This window comes from Vespa velutina, chromosome 5 (genome assembly GCF_912470025.1).
Source record: "Vespa velutina chromosome 5, iVesVel2.1, whole genome shotgun sequence".
NCBI lineage: Eukaryota > Metazoa > Arthropoda > Insecta > Hymenoptera > Vespidae > Vespa > Vespa velutina.
This window is the reverse complement of record NC_062192.1, coordinates 8,215,793-8,239,412: the sequence shown is the minus strand read 5'-3', so window position 1 is coordinate 8,239,412 and position 23,620 is coordinate 8,215,793. Positions and strand designations below refer to the sequence as shown.

The 23,620-nt window shown below is 30.0% G+C and overlaps 2 protein-coding genes across 2 annotated transcripts; both read left to right on the top strand.

Annotated features, from left to right (window-relative positions):
- The first annotated feature begins 8,558 nt into the window (after positions 1-8,558).
- Positions 8,559-11,404, top strand: LOC124949428. Its single transcript, XM_047494430.1, has 8 exons — positions 8,559-8,740; positions 8,843-9,033; positions 9,173-9,421; positions 9,509-9,679; positions 9,813-9,984; positions 10,364-10,786; positions 10,960-11,104; positions 11,321-11,404. The coding sequence occupies exons 1-8, from the start codon at positions 8,559-8,561 to the stop codon at positions 11,402-11,404; spliced, it is 1,617 nt and encodes a 538-aa protein (XP_047350386.1).
- Positions 11,405-13,061: 1,657 nt separating this feature from the next.
- Positions 13,062-22,721, top strand: LOC124949427 (hydrocephalus-inducing protein-like; the record flags this gene model as incomplete). Its single annotated transcript, XM_047494429.1, has 26 exons — positions 13,062-13,310; positions 13,667-13,767; positions 13,879-14,005; positions 14,076-14,186; positions 14,304-14,546; positions 14,645-14,859; positions 14,953-15,213; positions 15,313-15,558; positions 15,643-15,943; positions 16,112-16,366; positions 16,531-16,858; positions 16,932-17,210; positions 17,298-17,533; positions 17,638-17,925; positions 17,993-18,242; positions 18,392-18,620; positions 18,780-19,004; positions 19,502-19,806; positions 19,885-20,044; positions 20,138-20,333; positions 20,411-20,644; positions 20,742-20,905; positions 20,984-21,188; positions 21,334-21,905; positions 21,970-22,105; positions 22,404-22,721. Coding segments are annotated over 26 exons (6,234 nt in total), but the record flags the coding sequence as incomplete, so codon positions are not given.
- Positions 22,722-23,620: the final 899 nt, after the last annotated feature.

Here is a 23,620-nt window from a genome sequence, read left to right as displayed (position 1 = left end):
AATGTATATTCGTATTTCTCTTCGATCAATATCTTACTTGTATGAATGAATATGAAACAAAAGAAACATATTGCGATTAATCAGTGATACTGTGATAATCAATACGGTTAACATATTACAAAAACAATTATGCTAATTAATCGAAAATAAAATAGATCGAGCATTGAATTTTAAAGGAATTATTAAAAAAAAATGGAGAAAAGAGAAAAAAAGTTGGATGACAGGAAACCATTCTCGTTCGACTTATTAAAGATCTTCGCAATTATGTTGGATAAACCAAGAAATGAGAATGATGGAGATAAGGTTAGAAAAATATAATTTTTTCGTAGATGAAACTATTGTATTAATATATAAATAAAGAATAAGATTTGTTTAATACACAGAACATTATATTTCCATCGGAATATATAAGACAAATGTTGTTAACAACGGAAGATAGAATGGCTTATCTGATTAAACCAGGTATCAATGAAAATATTCGATCTGTCATTAATTACCCAGAAAATAATCCTTTCAAACCTATACCTGCTATTATTATATTTCAACAATTTCTCCCTGGCAAAGTTTATAACGCTTCACTCACTATTCGTAATTCTAGTCAGGTATATAATCAATCATGAAAATAATTGTATAATATGACAACTTGTAATATAATTAATTAGATTGTTTATATTTTTTATAAGGTCTCGAGATGTCTAAAAGCATGCCTCGAACAGGACCCTTTCTTTGATATCGAATTTCGTGGATCTTCTTACAACGTAACAGTAGCGCCAGGACTAGCCCAGGTTTATAACATCAAATTTATGCCGGAAGAAAAACGAGATTATAAATACCAAGCGACATTTTGTACTGACGACGATGTTATTTCTATTCCAATAATTGGTAATAGCAAGAAATTATTTTCATTCGACATTCTTTTTTTTATATAATTTTAAGTGTTTCATTATTTCAGCAATTGGTCCCAGACCGATTCTGGACATTCCTGATAGCATCGAAGTACCAGAAACAGCAGTAAAGATTTCTTCATCGAAAACTATTTTGATACGCAATATCGGAACAACTTCGGGCTTTTTCACTTTCTTCACTGACAGGTAATAATAAATTCGACAGGGAACATTAAAAAATGACAAAGAAAGGATGAAATTGAAATTAATAACAAAAAGATTTAATAATTAATAAATTTCTGTTAGTTCATGTTTTCGTATCGAACCGTCAAGTGGTTTAATCGATGAGGAAGAATCGATTCAATTTACTATTTATTTCTTATCCGATAATATCGGAGAATTTGAAGGAAATCTTTTTATCAAAAATGAGACTGGTATACTTATGACTTTGGTCCATTATCTTATTTAACAATATTATTAATAACAAATGTATTAGCAGGTGAGATTCTTCGAACAAAATTACGAAGTTCAGCAGTAAATTGTATAATTCGAATAGATAGAGGCAGTGTCAAAATGGAGAATACTTATTTGGGCATGTCCAGAAGTAAAATCCTTACAATTCACAATAGAAGCGATTATATCGTCAAATATAAATGGATGTGTTACAAAAGTAGCAAAGAAGATAATGCAAAAAAAGAAGAGTAAAAATCAAATATATTTTTTCCCTGTTCTTCCTATTTCAGTATTGTTATTTTTCTGTTTTTTATTATCTTTTTTTATTATATTATTACAGATATAAAAAATTATTCCAACTGATAAACGAAATGGAAATTGTACGATGTGTCAATCTGGAATATTACAACATCTGCATGCCTAACATTCACGAACTCGTCTGCCAAAGAATTTATAGGGATGAGATAATCTCATTAATGAATGAAAATTTCCAATACAATAACTTATGTTTTCTGATTACTCCTATAGTAAGATACGAATATAAGAGAATGCAAAAAAGTTCCTAAGCTTGTATAGTTTTACAATTTGAAAAAAAAAAGAAATTAGTCTTAAAGTGTCTTGAAAAAGAGTTGATTGATTTTTAATATGACCTAGGAACTTTCGAATACAACCTGTATAAAAATGAAAACGAACCCTGTAAATGAAGTATTGAAACGTATTGTGTAGGAGGGTGAAATATGGCCACATTCATCATCAGACGTGACGATATTCTTTCAAGCTTTAGAAGTTGGCGAGATTTGTAGCACAGCTTATTTGGAAGTATCCGGCCGAGAGGACAGAATACCTTTGAAGTAAAGAAATCAAACTCCCGAAATTATTTCCGTCATTTCAACTCAGCGTGACTCTCTTCATTAATATTTTCATTGCATATGTTAACAATCACAGCCTATGTGGGATAGGCAAAGGACCAGTTTTCTGTTTGAACGTCATCACGATCGATGTAGATAAAATATACATGTATTCCGCATATTATTATGAGGTAGAAAGATATAATTTGTTCAACTTTGTTAAACCTTATTGAGCTTCCAATTTTAATAGTTCTTTGATAATCACATCGGACAATCTATTCTTCAGATAGTTGCTACGAATAAAGGATATATAGATGGCACGCTGATATATAAACCAAAACAGACTCATTTCGGTGGGATAATTAATATCGATCCTTCATCACTTATTATCAAACCAGGAAACTACAAGTCGTTCAGTTTATCATTTTCTTCTGGCCGAAAGGGTGACTTTTTGGAACGTGTTGATTTCATTGTTAAGGAAAGTCTCGAAATTATTTCATTACATATTAAAGGATGCATTATATGTCCCACATTACATTTCGATAAGAAAAGCTTAGATTTTGGTACGACTTCTTTGGGTAAGATTTTCAGATATATCGATCAATTTATCAAGGTTCTATAACGATTTATAATAAATGATTACGAAGGAACGATTTATAATAAATGAAGGATTTATATCGTCCGATGGTTTTTAGGATTTAGTAGCAGACAGGAAGTATGTCTTCATAATCTATCCACCGTTCCCGTAAAATATAAAATAACTGTATTGAATGATGGTTTAGAAGAACCTTTAACTTACGAAGACTTTGCTAGCTCAGATATCAAATCGAGTTTTCCATCTAACCCACGGGAATTTATAGTTCAACCTGATGAAGGTGTAGTCCCTAAACGGAGTTTCTCGAAAATTCGGGTAAAAAGAATAATCAAATCGGAAGTTTTACAAGAAAGAAAGAAAGAAAGAAAAACAAAAAGTGACATCACTCTAACAAGACCTTCGAAATTTTGACAGATAATCTACAATGCAAATATCAATCGAATTGAACATTCTTTCCTTCGAGTCGACATGTGGAACTCCCAATCTGATCCATTGATGTTACCAATTTCATTCTGTGGGAGTATAGCTACGCTCTCGATCAAACCACCAGAGATATCTATTCGATTTTGTTTCATAAACTATCCTTACACGAGAACTTTCGATATAAAAAACGACTCCGATCTCGATAGTTATTTTTATATCATGCCACAATCGGTAAGTAAAAGAAAAAAAAAGAATATATTTGATAATACTTTAATATACCATTGTATTGCTGTAATAAAAAATTCTAACAGGCTACGTTTACTTTAGGTATCTGACAACAAAACATCAATTTATTATTCCATATCAACCTACCAAGGTTTTATCAAGGCACGTCAATCGAGAACAATCGAAATGACTCTTATTACGAAATCCATTGGTAAACAGAGTACCACGATCAAGTATGATTACATTTTAATTTCGGAATCTTTTGTTTTGTATAAAATTAATCAACGGTAATATTTCTCTTTAGCATGTTAACGATTGGTCAAGATTCACCGGTAACTGTTTGTAAATTATCCTGTACTGGTCAAGGACCTATAATATCCTTCCAACCAAGTAGAATGGACTTTGGCGATGTCCAAGTTCTCAAAGAAAAGATTATGAAATTACAAGTTATCAGTGATACACCAATTCCAGCCCAATTTAATATTGCTTTCGTAAGTACAAAGTTTTATGTATATATAATAATAAATAGGATCAAAGATATTTGTTTTTACCTAACATGAAGAGTAAAAAAGATTCACCGTGGTCCGTGGATCAAACAAGTGGCGAAATCAAAGAGTACGAAACGATAGAGTTGAACGTGAAAATTTATTTGCACGATCCTGGTATATACGAGGATAACATTTTATTGATGGTACATAACAATAGAATGATTTCCATCAATCTTAAAGCGGTCGGAGTCGGTTGCAGTATTATTTGTCAGCCAAATATATTTCCTACTTTCGACATGGGATTACTGCTCAGGTATATTACAATTTAATCATAAAAAATAATTTATAAAATAATTTACATATCCATATCATTTTCATTGTCGAACAACAAAAGTCATCAAAAAGTGAATATACCAATCACCATGAAAAATCTTGGAATGAAACAATATCAATTGATCTGGTCAAATACACCAGATTTACATGTTCAAAAAGGACAAATCGTATCATCGATTACGTTAGTATACTGTACTAAGCTTCAAAAAAAATTATATGTCATTATTGAATATCATCATTTGTTGTTCCTATCAGTTCTAAGTTTCAAATGTATCCACTCTTTACCAATTTGGAACCCGATGAGACAAAAATCGTTCATTGCAAAATATGTTGGAATCAGTAAGCCATTGATAATAAATTTTCTATAATCTATTATTTATATTATAATAAATATTATTATTATTACATTATATACATCATACGATTAGGAATGAAACAATACTGGAAGATTGGTACCTATTTGGACGTATACAAGGTCAAACTAAACGAGAGCTATTTGGTTTGAGTAGTTTTAAGGCCACGTTCGTAGAACCGCATGTCGTATTTAGCAAAAAGAATTTAACAATGCGCATCGATATCTCTCCTTATGGAAACGAATATCATCAAATAGGTGAACCATTTGATTTTATTTCTTTTCTTTTCCTCCTCTCTCTCTTCTACCCCTATCCCCGCCCTGATATTTCTATCATGCTTAATGTTTACAATAATTTAATAATACAATACTTCGTTTGTTAGATGAGGTCATGGTGACGAATAAATCAGGCGTGGATTTGAACATTCAGCTCACAATCGAACATCCATTCTATGTGATAAACGAAATAGAACAATTTAAAGAGGAAATGAAGATTTTGTTGGCCGATCAAGCTACTATAAAAGTTTATGTAAAATTTGTACCGGATATGAAGACCGATAATCTTTATTCGAAGATTTATCGAGGTGTACTAATATTCGAATACAACGAAAATCCCATAAAGGTGATTTAAATCTAGAAAAAAAATCCATTACCAATAAGAACTAGCAAATCTAAAGTTTATCGATATATTATTTTAGAATAAAATTAAATGTAAAGGATCAGTTAATTATCCAAATCTTATATTGAGCTCGCACGAGGTAAAAATGTATTGCGAAAAAGGTTGCAGCGAAGAGTATGTCTTAACATTAACGAATAATGGATCTATGCCGGTGATATACAAATTTGTCTGGCTCGAAGAAACAATTAATATCATACGTGATATTGAGGTTGGTATATGTAATATAAAAGGAACATAATATAATAATTATTATGGTATAGATAATATAACGTAATATGGTATAATATAATATAATGATATAGTATAGTAGTATAGTGTAGCGTTACAGTATAGTGGTACAGTATAATGATGTATAGTAAAGTATGTAATATAATATAGTAGTCAATATATATTTATATATATATAGTAATTAATAAATAGTAACTGTTATTAGTTACTATGTAGTAACGACTAAATTATTTTTAGGAGTCAACAAAAATTCTAAATACCGTTGAAGTATTAAAAGAATTAAAATCCTGGCAATGTAACAATCGTTCAAGAAACCAGCAGGTCGATGCTGATGATGCACCATCGGAATTCTTGATAACACCTATGAACAGTCAGTCCCATGAAAATATAATTTTTATTTTATTTGTTTGTTATATTACGATTAAAAAAAAATCAAAGAAATTTCGTTCCTCATTAGCACCTACATCGAACGAACTAGAAATGCAAAGAATTTATTACACGGATTCCGAACTCGAGAAAACTCAAAACAAATCTTCAAAATCTGAGGAGCCTGATACTCTACAAGAGATAAAGAAGTTGCTAATGAGTATAGTCGACATGCCTACAACTGATGATTCTGATATCGACGTTCTAAAAGTGATCGGCTACAAGCCTCGTTTCGTTGAACCCATCAACGAGGTACTTTTTTTCTTTTTTCTTTTTTTTCTGTTTTTCTTTTTTCTTTTTTCTTTTTTTCTTTTTTTCTTTTTTTCTTTTTTGTCAGAGATATTCACTTAAAAAAATCTTTTAAACATCACTTTCAGAAAGCTTGTTTGCTTCAAGATCACAATTAATGACTTTTTTAATTAAGCGTAGCTCATCATCGTCGGTACATAATATAACGAGACCCAGTCGTGAAAGTTTTTTAACGTGTATATACATACGTATATACACACGCATGTACATACATATATGTATTAAATTCGTACATAGATAAACACGAAATACGATGGACAATTTTAAACAGTATGAAATTAATTTCACGTGCAGATACTTGACATAGTACAGAACGAAGGCATAGTACTTCCCTATACATCGCAAAACGTACATTTTGGCTTTCATGGATTCGAACGTATAGAAGTAGATGTTATAGCTGCTTGCGAGATCGTTTGTGGACCAACCGAGATGATTCAAGTAGACGCGAAGGCTGATACTATAAGATATTCAGTGGACAGATGCGTTATAGATTTGGGTCAACAGGTAAATCGATTAACTTTATTTGGATTGAACTAAACTTTTCTTTTCTTTTTTGATTTTCTTTCTATTTTTTCTGTTCCTTTTTTTGTTTGTTTGTTTATTTTCTTTCCCCGAATAGCTTTTCTGTGAAACTTGCAATACCCATTTCAATCTAATCAACGAATGTAACATTGCCTTTACTTATACAATATTGGAAAATGATGATACCATCGTACAATCATCATCCGATTTAAATCGATTAACGATCATACCACGGGAAGGTAAGGTCGAACCTAAATCATCAATAAATATTAGTTTGAACTATCGACCGATCTATCTTGGACCATTCAACGTTGAATTTCGATTAAAGGTAAAATCAATAAGCTTTTGAAACAACTCCCTATTAAATAGTTTAATCGTAACTATTTCCAGATAGCACATCTTGTACCACTCGTTATGTCCGTGATGGGAGTGGGTATTTATCCGCAAATATTCCTCGATCTGCCTTTAATGATTGACACCGATAAGTGTCCATCGGAATTAGGCTATCAGGCACTTAGATCGTTATTTATGGAATTTATCGCTGATGTAAAAGAACACTTTTTAAAAATATACATATATATGTATATAATTACTCACAACGATTATATTTATGTTAGAGAGATATTGCATATTCCGAAGAAAATAATGATAATTTGATCGATAACGAATGGACCATGGTGTCAATTGATGAAACTCTTCCGAGTATAATAGACATAAATATGGCATTTGAAAGAATTTTAACAAGTGAATTCATAAAAGAAAATCTTTACGTTCTATCGAAGCACAATACACCCCCTCAAAGATCAGCAATCCCAGAAATGTTCTCCATGAAATATATCATTGGTAATTGTCATAAGCTGATGTTCTGACTAAAGTTTCATTAAAAAGAAATGACATTTAAATATCATTTTTTTTTTAAATCATTCGTTCAATAGACCTAGGAAACGTGATTATTGGCCTTACTACTCATTACTCCACAATGTTGAGTAATTACGGTCCAAAGATCGCAGAAGTTACAATGAAAAATTCAGAAAATAAAAAGTGTGCATCGATTAATTCCGACATTGTAATAGAATTTAAAAAAAAGGTTAAATTACTAGTAGGTCATTCTGTTCTCTTACATATCATTTGTAGTCCTACCTTGGCAAAATATACTGAACGTTACACAACGTTGGAACATATTATCCGTTTCGAGGTAAAATGACGAAATATTATTTTTTTAATTTATTTATCAATTACTACGATACTTGTTAAAATTATTTAATTATATATATATATATATATATCATATAATAGGTGATCCATGGTTGTATCATTCCGGTGATTATAAAAGGAGTCATAACTTATCCTTACATCACCGTCGACAAAAAACAATTAGATTTCGACAAAGTTATGATTGGCGAATGTTCGATGATGTATTTGACAATGAAGAACGAGTAATAATGTAAAAGTTAATCTACGCAAGATTAGAAATAACATAACTATTCGTTTTCAGAGGTTTGATTGATTGCGAATGGAAGATAGAAATATCAATGAAACAGTCCAAAAAAAAGAACTACTGTCCATTCTCTGTACATCAAGAGTATGACACTTATCCGGCAGGTCATTCAAGTATTATAAAAGTTTATTTCAAACCACGAGAACCGGTTAGTTCAGCCTTGTTCGCGCTCTCTCTCTCTCTCTCTCTCTCACACACATCACTTTATCGATCCTTTTATCTCTACAGTATTAATAATCACCATTAATAACCCTAATAGTGCCGCGTAAATGGTAAATTAAATGTCATCGTTAAAATGGGTTTGGAACTTCAAACGATAGCTTTAACTGGTCACGGAATGGAACGTAAATTAAATGTAAATGAATCTTTTATCAAATTTTTACCAACTGTACCATATATGGAAATCCAAGAACGTGAATTTACAATCGAAAATAATTGCGAATATCCAATAGAATTTTTTTGGCATCATCTCGATAAGTGAGAATCAATTTTTTTTACAATATAACATCCAATAAGATTAATTACTTTTTTTTCGTTCTTTTTGTAATTAGGTGATATGAAACTTATAATGATTTTTAGTCGATTCATACACGAAGATCGCATTGCTAAGATACTTACTCGCTATTACGATGTTGAGGAAATCCTCTTACCACTTAGGAAACTTGCAGAAGGGATCCCAGTTATATTAATTGAATTCTATAATGATTTAGTCAATGAGATAATCAAAGAACAAAAATCTGACGAGATAAATGACATAGAGGAAGAAGAAGAAGAAGAAGAAGTGGAAGAAGAAGGCGAAGAAGAAGGTATATATGTATACGTATATGTATATATTCATACTCCTGTGTATATGAATGTCATACATACTAATGTATAATAATGATTTTTTTCTGTGAAACGATCAACAAGTTCTAAATAAAGAGATCGATAAAGAGACGATCACAAAGAAAAAAAAGAAGCAAGTAAACTCACAGTTAGGTGATTTAGGTTTGAAATTGAAACTTCGTAAAGTATCTAATTTGAAAAAAAAACAATCATCATTGAACAGTTCCGTTATTTCATGGGACACAAAAAGGGATCATGCATCGATGATCAATGATGAATTATTCTTATCATCGGCTATAAATGATCCAATGAAAATTGAGAAATTGCTTCTTGGTAAAAAAAAAGAAAAAAGATAAAATATGTAATATTTCTTATTATATATTTATATATTTTATTAAATTGTAATGATGTGTTTTTAAGATCACATAAGTAATTTGCATAAAGATCCAAATTTTCATGAGATAATGAGGGATCCAATAAAATGTTTGTTCGATGAACTTGAACTCCAATCCACGTTGACAGAAAGGTTGGAAGAATTAGAGGAACCAGAAAAAAAAGTTTGCATTATCTTTCACGGTGCACCTTTTACGGGTATATATATATATATATATATATATATATATATATATATAAATATTTAATGGTGAAACTCAGTAACGCAACAGCTTAGAAACGTTAAATTTGTACCGTACTTATGTGTAATTGTGTGATAATAATTTTCTAGCTTACCAGGAAACGGCATGCAGAAGTGCCAGAGCATTAGGGATTCCCGTGCTTTCTATAGACACGGCTATTTTAGAAATAGCAGCTTTTAGTAAGAGCGAGTGTTCGGTCAAACTTAGACAAGCTATCAATGAGACTTATCAGAATTATACTACCAAATTTTCTGAATACAAGTTAGTTTGCAATTTTTTAAAGAAACGAATTATGATCTTTTGTAAAAATAATTATATAATACTAAGTGATCCATAGTTGTACCATTCCGGGTATAATTATATTTATTATTATTATTTAGGAATAACTTGGAAAAAAAGTTAAAATAAAAATGAGCAAATGAAACAAAATTATTTTGAATTAATTTAGAAAAATTCGAATAGAAAATTAGAGATATTAAAAATTTCCAAATAAATAAAAATAATTGCGAAATAATTTAGGGAAATTATATTTTAAACATAGTTTTCTTTTCATTTAATCATTCGTAGAGATAACTTTCTTCGAATAATTAATCTGTTGTCAAATAACTTTCTTTTTTGTTTATATGTTCATTTCTAAAAGAAATCAAATTCTTGCTGATAAATTGGAAACGACGCGTACGCAAAAGTCACGATCTTCGCGAAAGAAAAAACAATCTGGTGAAACACCAAGAACAATGGAAACACCGAGATCCGATAAACGTGACGAAGATTTAAGAGATGAGGAAAGATTTTTACGTTGGACCGACGAACCTGATCCTTTTGAATCGTACAACAAATTATCACTCAATGAGGAAACATTAATTTCAATGGATGTTTTCAGTCAATACGAACATAAATTACAAGCTATTAAATTATTGGAAAAAATTCTTTCAAAAACGATAATCACTGATCCCGTAAAGGATAAAACAAGCTTTCGAGAAAGTGACAAAAGTAGTAAAAAAAAACAAAAAAGTAATTTTTTCGAAATTGGTTCGGATATATTATCTGAAGCATTAAGGGAAAGGTAACGTAGTACTTTAAAATAACATTTTTTTATTTTGTTTTTATTTTCTTTTCTCGATCGTTCCTTCATTATTGAAAATCGCTTAAGCTATGTTTTTTTTAATTTTTCTTTTTAATTTCTATATCATTTCTTTTCAAATTTAATATTTTTTAATTATTTTTATTTTAATTCAGATTATCTGAAAAAGATTTCGAAAAAGGTTTCATTTTGCAAACTCTCCGTAATTGTTTTATTTGCGACGAGATCAAAACTTTAAATATTTTACTCGATGTCGTCGGTCATGTAGAATTTTTTCTTTTCATTACCTTTTACAATTCCGTAGACATTTGTAATTGGAAAATTAATGAGTTAAAACGATTAAAAGGTAAGTTTTCTTTCATATTATTGAGAAATAATATTTTAAGGAAATTAAAATATTTTTCTTTTTTATTTCTTTTATATATATATATATATATATATATAAAATATATATATATATAAAATATATATACATAGACGAGAAAATAGCCAAGAACACTGCAAAGAAAATTCAAGAGATCGATGAGATGTCACTGTCCGATTACGATCAACTTTCCGAGGAAGATAAAAATATGTATCTTGAAGCAATCTTGCCAATAAAGAAACAAGAAGCAATGTTAAGGAAAGCTCAATTATCTGAGAAATTGGACGCAAGAAAAAGAAAAAAAGTTCATTCGTTCAACATTCATTTAAAAAAAAAAATAATGATAATAATAATAATAACTCCAGCATTTAAAAAAAAGTTGATTTAGTTACAATTTTAAATTATCTTTCCAGAAAAAATTACAAATGAGTATTATCGAATCAAAGACGAAAAATAAAAAAGGAAAATTAATAACAACCAAAAATAAACTTCCAGCTTTAATTAATAAAAATGAAAAAGAATCGAAAGTGATTTCTAGTAAGGGAAATACTGCTCGTAAAAAAAAGGATCATGATAGTCCCAAATTAAGTAATTCTAATATATTATTTAATTATCTAATATATAATTTTCTTAAAATTAAATTAATTAATTGTCATATTTAAAATAGTGTATATAGTTTTTCTTTTACTTCCCACAGAAAAGGAAATTTTATCGAAAGAAATGTTAGAGATCAATAAGATTACGGAGGAATATCGAAATAATTTGAAAAACATAGAATATATAATAAAAAATGTTTATTCCACTCGAAAGATCGCTGCAAGTATTTTTTTTATTTTTTTTTTTTTTCGTTTTTAAATAGAAAAGAAAATTGAACTTCTACAATTTTCTAAAATATGTTCATGTTCACTCTCTTCAGAACTCACAGAATAAAGTATCAAGAATAGGCAAGTTAAAAGAAAAAATGGAAACAACTGTAGAGGTAGGTTTTATGGCGGGTCGAAGTTCCTATGTGATTTGAAAAATCTATTTTTTTCTTTTTTTTTTGTTTTTTTTAACTTTCCTAAGCTAATTTTAAGAACAAGTGACATTGAAATTTTACAATCTGAAAAAAGAAAATTAACTTAAACAATCTCGAAAAAGAATAATTAATTTTTAAAATTAACTAGTAGTATCTTTTGACCCACTTTTTACATATTTAATAAAAATGATATTTTTATAACCGAAAAAAAAATATGTCTAGAAAACAGATAATTTTCACATTTGGTATATACGAGCGAGCGATCCTTGGAACGATGAGATGAACAACGTAGTGATTTCTCAAATCGAACGAAACGATTTGATTAAAAATGCTTTACGTGAGTAAAAAAAAAAGAAAACAAACAAAAGATATAATAGAATAGAATAGAAATATAATCAAATAGAATTTTTTTTTATATATAGAAAGAAGGAACATTGAAAAGGTACATTCGGAATCTAAAATCTATTCCATTCTCAGTTACAAAGGTTTCGAAATACCAAGCATGGTTGAAAAAAATGGTAAAAAAAAAGTCTATAAAATACGACGATTAAATCACTCGTTTAATCGTCGACATGAAAATGAAAATATATAATTAACGGAATTACAAAGACTACTTATTCTGTTTCTGATTAGATACGTTCGAGTTGGTCTCAATTGCGACTTTACACGAAGAGCCAACGACCGAATCCATTAGTAATCACGCGATGAAGGAACCTTCTCGAGAAACAACAACAACAAAAGCAGCAGTAGCAACAACAACAACAACGAATATTCATCAAAATTTAGTGTACATAGAAAGTAAACAACGAAAGAAAAATAAAACGAAAATGTCGATAAACAATGTCGACAAAACTATCACGAATATTTCTACGATCGAAAGTGAACTTTTAAATTCTAACGACGTCAGATTCTATCACGAGGAAATAGTTAAACCACGATTAATTTTACAATCTAACGAAAAAAAACGATTCAAGCTTCGATATCGTCCTATAGAAATGGGAGATCATCGACAAAGTTATACTTTCTCGATAGTCGACAATCCTCACACTACATATCATATCGAAGTTAATGGAATTGCGTCGATACCGAGACTTGATATGAATCCTTACATAATTTTTGAAAAAGTAAAAATAAAAAAAAATAAAATTTTTATCATTTACATACAAAAAAGATAGCATGCAAAAGATGATTGTATAGTTTCTTGACGGGTCAAAAATTTTTAAAGCATTTTTTAAAATCATTTATTATTTTTTCTTCGAGACATTTCTAGGACTAATTTCTTTCTTTTCTTTTTTTTTTTATTAGATTATAAAACTACAAGCCTAATTGTTAAAAAGTCACAAAAAAGTGTAATTAATTTTTTAAATCATTTAGAAATTATTGACCCATATATTGAACTTTCCGACCACTCTGTCTACAATACAATTTCATTAAGCTTTGTTTATAATTAATTTATAATTAAATTCATTTATTATTGAAGATAATGGAGAAGAAAATAGATGAAACAAACGAACCTTCGTTTATTTTGGATGATGGTATATTCGATTTTGGATCTTTGGTATTACTCAAAAAAGAAAAAAGGTTTGTTATACATTTCGTTCGTTTCTTTTCCTTTTTTTTTCTTTTTTTTTTTTTTTGTTTCTTATTTAGTTTACAAAAATTATCTTCATTCTTATGATTTTATCTTGACAGATCATATCATTCTGCAGTGAAATTCACTTTAAGGAATATAACACCAATAGAGGCAGAAGTATCGTTATGTTTTAATGATAGCAATGCAAATGAATTTAATGTTCAACCAGAAACATTGATTATTCCTGTACGTTATATATGTCTTTAGTATTTCGGTATTCATAAATTATTTTTTATTAATTATCACGTCGATATAGCCCTACGAAGATAGGAAGGTGACCATATCAGCCGAGATCAATAAACTCGGTCCATTTTATAACAAATTATATATTTGTACAAAAAATAATCCACAGATCGATATGATCGAAGTAAGTTATTATTTTTGTTAACGTAAAAAACAAAAATAATAATAGAAGAAAAGAAATCTCTTTGAGATATTTATTTTGATTCCTTTTCTTGTTTTCTCTTTTTTTTGGCAAATTTAGTTACGATGTTACGGCATTAAATTGGAGGTTGAACTCGATGAGAAACAATTATCTTTTGGGCGTGTACTTCTCTACAGAAAGGTAGATCATTTTACTACCATTCGAAATAGATCCACAGTACCGATATTCTGGCGTATCGAATGTAAAGAACCTTTCGAGGCGCAAATAACATTTAACCCAAAAGAAAACCTTCTATTACCTTTAAAAGAACAAAGGATCGAATTTTCCTACGATGCCAGCACGGTGAGCATTAATCATTTCTCCTCTGCAATTATTCTCCGTTGTTCTCAATTTAACTCTCATACATTGTTATTCATCATAATTAACAATTATAGATAGGTGTTATAGAAAAAAAAATGGATTTTCAAATATTTCTGCACGAGGACGATGAAGATCCCGTTAATACCGACATTATTACAATTTTTGCTGAGACATACGACGTATTGGTTGACATAAATTATGCCAATCCGATCGATTTAAAATTTGTCAAGGTCGATCATCCTGTCAATGCACATTTCGATATAAAAAATCGTGGAAATTACGAAATTCAATACACGTTAGTGATGAATTATTTCGTTGAAAAAAAAAAACCACAAAAATATCCAAGGATTATTAAATAAGAAAAATTAATGTTATGACAATCTTTCAGTATCAATTTCAACGACAACGCAAAGCTAAACAATAACCTTGCCAGACCGACAAACGTGAAAAAAAATCTTGAGATTAATCCAGTTATCGGTACGATACAGCCACAGAAAACAGTTACGGTGGAAATGACGTTTTTACCAAAAAATGAGATCCATTTAATAGGAGCACCGATATTAATCTGTCACATTCTCGATCCTAATCAACAACCGATGATTGTAGCAGAACTTCCTTTGACCGTTTCCCTTCAAGCTTATTATAACAAGTACGGTATATACTAATTTGAAAAAAATATATTATTCAAGAATAATTTTACATTTTACTTATATTCAACTTAAATTTATTTATTATCCCTTTTTCGAAGATTCAATATAAATCCTTATTCTGAAATAAATTTCGGCATGATCCCGATTTGCACTAAAAAGATCATGAATCTCGATATCGAAAATACAGGAGTCGTCAAGTTTCATTATATAATACACATTCCAGCAAAATCAATGTTCTTGCCTGTTAGTGTAAGAAAAGAAGAACGAACGAAGAAATTAAATACCGGAAGGGACACAGAAATCTTGAGTAAAAGGGAAAAGAAATCGATGAAGACTGAAAAAACGTGATATATACAAAAAAAGAAATTTTCACCTTCCAATAAATATCAATCGTTTTAATAAAATTACTTACGTATATTATTCAACAGAGACATGAATGTTAAGAGCACGTTAAATATTGGTCCATTTACATTAATGAAAATAGAGGCTGACGTCGAGGCCGGACAGACCGATACTATAGTAATCGAATGTTACCCGGAAATAGTTGGCTCTCAAGAAGAACAGATTGTTGTTTTTGTTCCGGATACTGTTATGGAATACAAAGATGGGAAAAAATTAGTTCTGCGCGTTGAGTCTTCCATTCCATTGATCGATTTCACGAATTTAGATAATATGTTTCGAAGCAATCATATTGTTGATAACATAGAAGACTTTCTATGTCCCAAAGAGGTAAAATTTATTGCAAATTAATTTAAAAAGAAATAAAATAATAATCGTGTCTGTGAATAGACACGCACATTAAGTCAGTATTGTCCCATGATTATTTTAACATAAATTATTTCATACATTTATCGTTATTATTATTATTATTATTATTATTACATAACATCGAAATAGATCGGTGCTCACACAGTGTTCGCACGTCAACCAAAGTGCCTCCATTTTCGTCGCGTCACTATGTCAAACGCATACACGACTTGTTTCGAGGTCCACAATAGAGGTATCGTACCTGCTGACATAATAGTCAAAGCTTTCGTGAAAAGGCCTTCGAACGTGAAAGCTACAACTTTCATTGTGGAACCACAAAAGGAACGGATACCAGCTCATAGTTATAAAAGGATCAACATCACTTTCTCTCCTGCGTTGATCGAAGTACTTCACATCATTTTCTTTTAATTATTTTGTTTGTTTTATTATTTATTTCTTTTTTTTTCCATGAAGCTTTCTCACTTTCTCTCTCTCTCTCTCTCTCTCTCTCTCTCTCTGCAATTAGGTCATAAGAAAAAAGATAATTTCCTTCTACCATGTCGTTTCAGACCTATTATGGGTATTTAGAGATCTCGGTAAACTTGCCAGTTCATATAAATACAGAAAAATTAATGATTGACCTAATCGGTGAAGCCTGCGTGCCGGAAATAACAATAACGGAACCAACAATCGGTGGTGTACATGATAGATCAATCATAAGATTTCATCGTACACTCGTAGAAGAAACGAGTATTGAAAAATTTTCTTTTGAAAATATCGGATTTGTTAAAGCAAATGTTATCGTTGAAATTTATGATGATCCCAATAGTATCTTCAGCTTCTCAGCTACTCCCGACACTCAGACTCTTCTACGTACAACGGATTATGAGGACGATGGTGAGAAAACTTTTCATAAAATTTATTTTCACTATAAGATATAATATTGAAATTTTAATATTTTTTGTTTAAGTTCGTGACAAACGATGCTTCACCGTTGTTACTCGTATGATGCCACAAGATGTTGCAAGTTTCGAAGTTATGTTTTCACCGAAATATATTGGAAAGTATACAGGTCGTATACGTCTTTTTATCGTTGATAATCCTTATGACAATTTAACGATCGATCTCGAAGGTGAGAGCTTCCTCGAATCGATCGTACTTCAGGATTTAGAGTTTCTTAACTTCAAGTCTAACAATCGTCGAGAATTGAACTCGAAGAAAAATAAATTATCTTCTAGCTCGTTAACAGGTGATAGACACTGAATGAAAAAAGAAACAGTAACGATAAGAAAATTATACGTTAATCGTATGATAGAACTGAAAATATATTTTTTAGATACAACACCACCTGTATTTCTCTCTTATAAATTGGATTACGGTACGTGTCAGATCAACAAAATGTATAAAAGAACATTCAAGATCGTGAATAAAACTTTGGATCGATGTTTTCGTTTTCAATGGACCGCTCATCCCAACGTAGTTTTCGAACCATCGATTGGACATCTTCAACATTCAACGAGCAAACAAGTTACTGCTACTTTGCTCGAATCTGAACCTAAGAGACATGATGTAGTAAGTTTGTAGAAAATAGATTGAACGTGTTTCTAATAAAAAGAAGGAAAAAAAAAAAGAAAAAAAAAAGATCAACAAGGAAAACGTGACAATATTATATTCAGACCAAACTAGAGTGTGTCGTTTCGCAAATCGAAATTTCGAACTACACGGGGGAAAATTCTTGGGACGATAGGCAAACCATCGTACGTTGGGAGAAAATCGATATCGCCGATAGTAATAAAGAGGACAGCTTATCGAAAAAGAACGTAGAACCAACTAACGAGCCAGAACATGCTACAATACCTGGGACAACTAGATGTATACTTTTGTTAATAAACGCAATAATAGGATTTTCAGAATATTCTTGTTCGACGACTTCGATTGATTTCAAGGACACACTTATGTTCCAAGTAACAACGTAAATTAATTTCTCTTTTTTTTTTAACATTAAAAATTTTATTATTCTAATTTACATAGAAACGTGAATACACGTTCACCTTATCAAATCCAAGCGATGTTAATACGGATTATGTTTGGATGATAAATATGGATGAAGAATATCCAAAACGAATATCAGGTAGTACGATACGCCTCAGCGAAAAATCGAGATCTTGTGAATTTCGATCTCGGTCAGGATCGAAATCATCACGAGGAGTTCTTTATCCGACTGAAAAGAATGATAACAATAATTTACGTTTACATCGTTGTAAACCACTTCCTAGTCATGGTGAGAGAAAAGGATTTTTCTTTAAAATTACGATTTTTATGAGTCAAATAGAGATTGCAAAAGGTCTATCAAATCAGAAACGTCTGATAAAAGAGACGATTTTTCTTTTCCTCTTTTTTCTTCTTCTTCTTCTTCTTTTTATTTCCTAGAACCTTTCTTGGACATAAAACCACGTCCGTGTACCTGCAAAGAGTCGGATCTTTATAGCAGCACAGCCTGCCTGACGGATCGAAGTACCGACAGTTGGCTCGAAGGCGAGGATCTACCATTCGAGATAGTTCCACGAAGTGGGACAATGCTACCCGGAGAATCTCTAGAATGTACCCTAACATTTTCACCCAGAGATGTATTTGATTACAAAGCCTATCTTAATTGCAAGTATGTCTTTTGATATAATTGATCAATAAATTCTCAAAATTTAACTCAAAAATATTAAACGCGTACGATCACGATAAAGAACGGAGTATACTCTGTAAAAATACTTCATCGTTCTGATTAAATAATTACGATAATAATTAACGTCAATATTATTTACAGGATAGAAAATCTTAATCCAAAGTTAACAGAATTAGTGATCCCTATCAAAGCAAGAAGTATACTTCCTTATTGTCACTTTGATGTACCTGAAAGTGATTACATATCAAGTGGCAAACGTGATCGAAAATTACCAGGACCTATCGGGTACTCAATGACCGACATGATTGTAGAAAACATTAGAGTGATCGAATTGAATGTGATCGGTATTGGTAATGTTCACACGAAGTAAGAACGATATTAACTTTTTAAAAATATGATACTAATACATATAAGACTGTTATTTATTGAATTAATATTTTTAAACATTATTAATTAATATTTTATAATAAATTAATCACTATTTAAAATAAAATATCAGTACGTAATATAAGTGATTGATATTACAACGATTAATAAAAAAAACTGTCAGTATGTTAATTAAAATATTTGTAAATATAATAATCTATTGGTATTTTAAATAGATGGTCAGTATTTGTAATAAACCCGGGTACAACTCTGACAATTAATTATTTATATATTTTATGCGAATAAATTTTATTTGATATTTTATTGTAAATATTAACCGAAATATTTATATATATATATATATATGTGTGTGTGTGTGTGTGTATGTACTGATCATTTATTTAAAAAAAATATGTACTTATTAATTAATAAATATAGTGACCAAATAAATAGAACTATATTTCTAATAAAATATATTCGATGTTTTTATTTTTCAGACGATTTCCTATGATAAATCCTACGACCGATAATTATCATTTTTCTTGGAAAAATCATACTCCTTATTCCATCAACGAGATCACCAATTTTCAATGTTTAGTATCGGAAGGTGTTGCAGAACGTGGGAAACAAACTGAAATGGCATTCACATTTTTATCAACTGACGTTGGCACTTTCGAGTCCTTTTGGATATTCTCAATCAAAAAATATGATCTAAAATGTCTGTTTCTTTTTGTTGCTATAGTTAAGGAACCTGTAGTATACTGCACGAGGCCTTATTTAAAAATGAAACCTACTCTTCTGGGTCAGTAAAAAAAACATAGAAATAAATTTTTCTTATTATTGCATTTGCGTTTTGTAGAATTTATTTTTTATTAAATAGACCTCGAAGTACAAGATTCCGTGAGTATTATCAATAAAGAAGATTTTGATATTTCTTTTAAAATATCAGAAGAAAGTCTCTACTCCGAAGGACATTATCAAAATATTATAGTGACACCAATGAACGGTATTCTTAAAGCGAATGACGAGCAAACGTTTTGGTAAGAAAATATAAATAAAAGGAAACAAAAAAAAATAAAATTGTTAATAATTCTTACGCGTGTGCATAAAAATCATGCATATAAAACTTCCAGGATTAATTATAAACCAAAGTTAGTAGGAGAGTTTCATTTCTCTGTCCAATGTATCCTAAAATTCTTAAGAAATCCACTTATATTTTTTATAACCACCACAACTTATGACATAATGCCTTGCATCACGTACATTAACAAGAAGAATGAGGATATCAAATTGTTAGATCATCAAGATAATATCATCGACTTCGGCAAAGTAAAACGACGAAACTTTTATGATGAATATATATATAAAATAGAAACTATTTACTAATATTCTTAAATTTGATATAGATAGTACCCAAAAGATCTAATATCATTAGATTCAAAATAATCAATTCAGGCAATGTAACATTTTACTATACATGGGATCTTGGTATGACACCAGAGATCATCAGTATGAATGCGTATGTAATATCTATATCTGAAAGGAAAGGTCACGTTACAAGTGAATCCCATACAACTTGTTGTCTAACTTTGATGGCTAAACGAAAAATGTTTATAAAAAATCATTGTGTTATCCTAAAGGTAATTTCATTATAATTTGATTTTACATATTGAACAATACGAATTTTAATATTTTTGGGTGGATATTTTATTTCTTTATCTTTTTTCCTTTTCATAGATCTTGAAAGGTCCAACTTATCGGTTAATTTTAAAAGCAATTGCGTGTAAAGCTCCTATAGAATTTAGCTTTCGTCAATACAATTTTGGTCCCTGTTACGTGCGAGAATCATCACCTTATCAAACCGAATTGCGCGTGAGCAATACTGGGAATAAGCCTCTCATGTGAGAACATTGATTTCTTTGATAATTATATTACACTCTATTCGAGAACACAACGATCAATGAATTTTTTACCCATAGATTGGAATGCAAGTTCGAGGAACGACCACACATGTCGATTAATTTGAATGAATTATCTCAAATTTTGGCAGGCAAATCCAGCATAAGTATTCCTATCAAATTTCAACCTATGCAGGAAATTAATTACGAAGAAATTTTAACGTTTCTGATCAATTCGACTGTCGAGGAAAATGTTAAGATCACTGGCGAAGGGATCAGTTACAAAGTAAGAGCTCACAATTAAAAAAAAAAACTTAAAATTATAACATTTTATAAAAAAAAAGAATTAAATCCAAATATATAATTTTTTATATATATATATATAAATTTACTGTACTATTCGATTAAAATATATTTAAATAAAAATATAGATCCGTCTGGTGAATTCACATGATAAAATAATCGAATTGGGTAATGTACCGGTACATAAGACGTTGATAAAAAAAGTACCTGTGATTAACGAGGGTCGGGCACCGGTTGATTTGAAATTCGATCTAATGAGCAATCTATTGCAAGACAAAAGATATGTAGAAAAAATACCTACGTGTATCCCAAAATCGTACGAGGAAATCATAAGATATCAGGAATATGTATCTATGTTAAGAAGCAAAAAATTTAACGAGGATGATAAAAGTCTTCGAATGGATATGACATATGCTGCTCAAGCTCTGATAATTGAACCATCCAATATGACGCAAGTTCGAACGAACGAAAAGATAGATTTGACGATCAAATTCAAAGCAACGTCTAGGATAAACATGTTTACTCAAAAAATCGGAGCTATGGTCGACTCGACCATTTTCTCTCTTTTTATACTTCGCGGTAGTTGCGTTGGACCAGAGTTTCGTTTAGACAAAACGTATATCGCATTTGGTACCGTCATTCAAGGTTGTATCAGTGAAACTAAATTGATTTTGATGAATATTGGCGAAGTAGGAGGAAAGTAAGTTATCCTGAAACAAACTAACGTCAAACTCGATAATAAAAATATTTTTAACTTCTACAAGGTTTACATGGAACACGTCGAATTTGCCGATCGATTTTAAAATTTCACCTAAATCCGGTTACTCTTCTCCTGGCACCAACGTTCATTTTATCGTGAAATTTGAACCGATTCACGAAAGAAATGTAATTGAAGGATACGTGAGTACAATTAAATCTGTCGTCAAAGTATATATAATATATAATAGAGTATATATAGTGTATTTCGAGTAACGATCACCACGATTTTTCAGACACTTTAAATAGTAATGGTAATAGTGTTAACTAATTTATTGACCATCTAGTACTGATAAGTTTTTATTTAAAGCATTTTTTATCTTCGATCGTTATATATAAGTAACCCTATATATATATATATATATATATATATATATATATATATATATATATCGCATTTAGTAGATACTTACTTAATAAATAAGTAAAAAATACGCTTCAGGCAGAAAACGTGATAGAAAAGCTTGACACATTAAAAATAAAAATAACTGGTGCTTGTAAAAAATTACCGGATCCGATTGAAACATTATCTTTTAAGACTTTTGTTCGTTCGAAAGAATCCAAATCCATAAACGTCTTTAACGATACTGTATTACCGTGGAAATTAAAGCCAGAAATATCTGGAGAACATTTTTACGTTGACAATATTCTCAATATTCCTCCGGAAGAGTCTACTTCCTGTACCGTCATTTATCAGCCACTTGTTATGAATACCGAAGACAATCTTCATAAGGTAAACGAACGTGCTATAATACATTAGTAGACTAAAATAGATTGAACAATAATGAACTGTGCAATGTGAATGCGAAGTATTTTCTACGAATTAATATAATATAATATAATATAATATAATATAATATAATATAATATTGTATTATATAATAATAATAATAATAATAATAATAATAATAATAATAATAATAATAATAATAATAATAATAAATGTATTCAGTTAATATCAAAAACAAATCTTTTAGGGAATATTGTTGATAAAATTACCAGACAACAAAATACCTTTGTTATACTCTTTACATGGACTCAGCTTACCTCCACAAGCTATATCCACGATTGTACGTCAGTTTCCTGCAAAAATGAAATATACAGAATTATTGCCCGTGTATAATTGGAAAAACAGACATCAACAATTTAAATGTATAATAGAAACTACAGGAGAAAAGAAATTGTATTTACAGGGCTCTAATAATATTCCAATATTCAGTTTTACTGGCGATAACAATATTAATGTACCGTCAAATAATCAACGCGACTATCGTGCTATTTTTCATTCTTATAAAGAATCATACTTTCAATTCAAGGTAAACATTCGAGAATTATTAATATATATGTATTTTCTATGAGTATGTGCCTTAATTTATTTTTAAAAAATATTTCTTTATATTAACAGATCACGTTTATCAATGAGGATGGAGAGTATCAATTTTATGAGATACAATACACCATAACAGAACCGGAAGTCATCGAATCGATCAAATTAATTACGGACGTACGTTCGTCCGCATGTCACACGTTGCAACTTTATAATCCATTAGAGAATATCCCTGTAACATTTACATTTAATTGTCGTCATCCAGCAATCACCATTTATGACATACCTATAACCGTGGCACCATTATCGAACGTTAGTTAGAACAATGATTC